At 31.3% G+C, this 4766-nt stretch overlaps 1 protein-coding gene across 1 annotated transcript; it reads right to left on the bottom strand.

The window, feature by feature from the left end:
• Nucleotides 1–2950: 2950 nt before the first annotated feature.
• Nucleotides 2951–3763, bottom strand: LOC120254403 (dirigent protein 11-like). Its single transcript, XM_039262522.1, has one exon. It carries the CDS (start codon nucleotides 3640–3642, stop codon nucleotides 3034–3036), a length of 609 nt encoding a protein of 202 aa, XP_039118456.1. The 5' UTR covers nucleotides 3643–3763; the 3' UTR covers nucleotides 2951–3033.
• Nucleotides 3764–4766: the final 1003 nt, after the last annotated feature.

The following is a 4766-nucleotide window of genomic DNA, read 5'->3' as shown; positions in this document are numbered from 1 at the left end:
TACATGCATATAGAGAAAATGGTTGGGAAAATTTGTTGAAGGAAACCACTGAATTCTGTCTAAAGCATAAAATTAAAGTACCAAGCATGGGACTGAAATTATCGAAAAGTCGTCAGTATTACACTTGTTGATGGAGAACCAATGACTTATATTCATTGTTTCCGTGTGGAAATCTTTGCAACGGTATTTCATTCTATTTTCATTTTCTTATAATTGATAAATATGTATGTTATTGGTTTTTATACTTGAAATGAATTGTCTTTTAAATATGGTAGGTAATTGATGAGGTTGCTGAAGAATTGAACAATCGTTTCAATGAGGCAAACACTAATTTGCTTAAGGGTGTATTGAGTCTTGATCCTTCCAACAACTTTGCTCGTTTTGATCATCATGAAATACTCCATCTTGCTAGATTATACTTGAAGATTTCTCTACTGCTGAGCTTGCTGAGCTTCACTACCAACTTGAACTCTACATTGATGCTGTAAGAAGGGATCCAGATTTCTATAATCTTGTTGTTGTTGGAGCTCTTGCAATAAAGATGGTGAAGCATAAATATCATATTTGTTTTCCTTTGGTGTATCGACTCATTGAGCTAGCATTGGTGTTACCGAGTTGCCACACGACTCGTTGAGAGATGTTTTTTCGACAATGAATGTTGTGAAGACCCGATTTTGCGCAACCGACTTGCGGATGAACTCATTTGTCAGATTGTTTGGTGTGTTACATTGAGAAAAAATATTCATTAGCATTGATGAAGAAACAATTATGCAAAGGTTTCAAAAAGTTGGCATCTCACAGAAAAACTATTTGAAACCTCTCAAAAGGTTCCGGTGCTTGAAGTACTCCATTGGTTAGGAAAAATTAGTTGTTATTCATGTACTTGTGTATAATAATGAAGTTTTTTGAATTAATTTGACTTTCTTGTTATTGAATAGATCAATTAACTTTTGATATGTTTTTTATGTATTTATGTTTCATGTTTGTATGCCAAATTTTTTGTTGACCGGTCGGAATGTTTATTCGGCGGCTGGAAATTTTTTTAAATTTTTTTTCCGTCAACTTTTGCCCCACCCTCTGACGAGTTCTGGCACCGCCACTGATGGTAGGGCATACCTTTACCCGACTCGTACCTGTTAAAAAATAACTAATAATACTCTTACCCGTACTCATACCCATACCCGCTCAAAAATGGTATTACCCTCTTTGAGCGGGTACAGGTACGTGTATATTTATCAGATACGGTACAAATTACCATCTTCATTGGCACAATACTCCAAAGGGTCATGAGTACATATTGAAAATTGACCATTCAGCTTGTATGCTTTTAACCAATAAAACGTGTTTTAGATGGTAAACTTAGCAACCATGATCTATATATTATCATTATTGTATTTAGTAGAATTTAAAATTTTTACATTAATATCTTGTACAGTGAAGTCAATACTATTGTGTAATTAATTTTTGACACAATAACTCTTTTTTATCACACTTTTAAGGCCCGTAAAAAGTCCGGACTCACCAGTCTCACCCCATGTTCCATATGTCCCACTTAAAGACATAATAATTAAGAGGAAGAAACACAAATCAGACAACCAATTCATGAATAAATAATATTATTAAAGCATTTATATTAGTCAAGGAGCAAGAAACACGTTATCATTATTCAAATAAAAAAAAAGCACGTTATCAAATTAATTTTTGACACAATAATTAATTTTTATCACACTTTTAAGGCCCGTAAAAAGTCCGGACTCACCCCATGTTCCATATGTCCCACTTAAAGACATAATAATAAGAGGAAGAAACACAAATCAGACAACCAATTCATGATGAATAAATAATGTCATTAAAGCATTTATACAAGGGAGCAAGAAACACGTTATCATCATTCAAATAAAAAAAAAACACGTTATCAAATTAAAATGCCAAACTTTTACACACACACACACACATATATATATATATATATGTAAAACCAAGGTTGTGAGACCCGGACAGGCCCGGTTCAACCAGAAAAACCGGGAACTGGCCATATGGTCGGCCCGGGTATACCTCATTAAACAGGGTATTAAAAAACCTGATGTTAACTCGGTGACCCGGGCGGTTCAACCGTTCGGATCACAATGTTTAATTTTTTTTTACAATATTTAATAATTTATTATTATTTTTTCATTAGACAATAAATAGAATTACAATATATATATATATATATATATATATATCATAAACATACCAACAAAAATTAACATTTAAAAATAAAATCTATTAATGTGTTATGTAAATACTTTCTAAAAATTTAATTTATTAAGAAAATAAAACATGAAATGAGTGTAATTTTATTATAAAAATATAAAATTAAAGTATTCTAATTAAATAAAAAATTTAAAACTAAATAAAAACTCAATTGAGATATAAGAATTAGTGAATTAAATTTCTTATCTATTTTAATAAAATCAACCAATAAAGAAATAAATAAATAACACGAGTAGAAGTTCGATAATTATATATTAATATCTTAAATTTGTAAATATTTTAAAAAAATGTAAAAAAATAAATGACATAATTAAAAAAACTATATCAGTATATAAAGGTCATTTATCAATTTAAATATCAAATTTCGAGTAGGCTTTTTATATTATAATTATGGGTTTAATATTATTTTTTTACTCATTATTAATTATTATAATATTTTTTTATATTTAATTATTGATCGGTTCAATCCGGTTCGATCCCGATCGAACCTCATTGACCCTGAGCACATTTGGGTCATTCTTACGGCCCGATCGACAACCTTGTGTAAAACATGATTATTATTATTTTTTTTCTTTTACGAATATGACAAGTACAACAAAGGACATATATATAGTTTTTTAATAAAAATAAATAAACTATAAATTTATTGAAAAAAAAGAAAACAAATACATAACCAAACAGACTTCAAAACAAATTAGAAACAAAACCGCAGAAACGAAATAGGAAACCAAGTAACCAACAAAGCACGTACGTACAACTGAGAATTGACACTAATGATTAATAATGAAACACAGTAACATCATATTCAATGATATTAACATCAGCATTTGCAATAGCTTTGCGTAGAAGAGCGTAGCCACGTGCCATCCTAAATTTTCCACGGCCACCAACAACAGCAAGTTCCCTATATACATCCAAAATAGGGTTTCTTGACAACACACTTATAGAACTTCCACTGTACTCACCGGAAGTGAACTCAAAGTCCACCGCAAAGATAAGCATGGTTTTGTCCAGCCCTGCAGCCACTACAAGTCCTTGTGCACGTCCTACAACCTTTGAGTTTAGGTCTTCCCCTTCAGTGAGAGGTGTATCAATGACAGACAATGCCCCAAATGTTTCAATACCAGCAGAGGGGTTGTTTTCAGGCTTGGCAGACAGCACAATAGTAGGCTTGTCTCCAGTGACTCTTTCTGAGTAGAAGAAGTGGAGGCGTGTGACTTTCTCTTTGCCGAAGTAACTGCAGGACTGTCCATGGCCCTCACCGAAGGGGCTGGAGGACTGTCCATGTTCCTCGCCGTAGGGACTGCAGGACTGTGCATGACCCTGGGAAACAAGGGCTAGAACAAAGAGAAGGGGAAGGAGAAGAAGAAGGGTTACCTTATCCATTCGATTGTGGTTCTATCTTATCTCTATCAAGGTTCCTTTGCGTTTGCTCTTTCACTCTTGTTAACTCCCTTGTCTATTTATAAAGTGAAGGAAAAGGATGGTTTAATTGGAATTTTCCTCGTCCATCATTTCTCACAAGGTTTGAAACTTTGAATGGGACCAAAATTGGATATTGTAATAGCTGGCTCTCATATACTCTAATTTAATTTTTTTTAATAAGTTTCTTTAAAATTTATTTTTTTTTAATTTAAATTGTGCTATTATATATATAAAAAAAACAAAGTAATAAAAAGTTGAGAAACAAAAATTTTGTAGATGCTGGTTAAACTTACCATGGTTTTAACAATTGGTTGGGCGAACTAAAATTAAAAAGTCAAAATAGTAATTTTGCACACATGACAATATTTAGGGCATATTTATATAATTTAAAAGGGCAAAATAATTTTATTTATATATTTTTAGGCACAAATGGACAATAATTTTTTTTTAAAATATTAATTACAAGTGGTTTAAAAGATTTCGTGATAATAAAATTATGTCTTTTATCCTAGTATTTTTTTTAAATTTTTAAATATTTTATTTTTATAATGTGGACAAGTCATTCAATCGATATCTTTTTATTTTTAAACTTCAACTATATATTTATATTATTATGAGGGAGTTAAATCCTCAATTTCCCATAAAAAATCAAGTATTTTATCATTCAACTATATATGTAGTGGTGATTATGCTAGAGAAATTGTAAGGACTATAGGTAGGAAGAAATTTATATAAATATTCAATATATTAAAAACATATATATATATATCAAATAACAATTGGGCTAAATATAATTATATTATCTTTTCACAATGGAGAATTGTAGAAAAAGTCAAAATAAACAAGTCTGCCAATGAACAAATCCTTTATGAAACCTTGCCCATATATGAGTGGTTTCATGTGGTCCAATGCCCTCTAACACATCCTGCATTTTTCATCCATGGACATTAGTGTGTAGGAATGATTTTACCATTTGTCATAATGTGGTGGTGGGTAGAGAACATTATTAGGGTTGGTGGAATGAATAACTGGTGGTAGATGCCATCAACCCTATTCATAAGAGCCATTATATCAAATTGATCATA

The sequence above is a fragment of the Dioscorea cayenensis genome, unplaced genomic scaffold (assembly GCF_009730915.1).
Source record: "Dioscorea cayenensis subsp. rotundata cultivar TDr96_F1 unplaced genomic scaffold, TDr96_F1_v2_PseudoChromosome.rev07_lg8_w22 25.fasta BLBR01000433.1, whole genome shotgun sequence".
Taxonomy (NCBI): domain Eukaryota; kingdom Viridiplantae; phylum Streptophyta; class Magnoliopsida; order Dioscoreales; family Dioscoreaceae; genus Dioscorea; species Dioscorea cayenensis.
The sequence above is the reverse complement of the archived record's forward strand: the minus strand, read 5'-3'. Positions and strand labels throughout refer to the sequence as shown.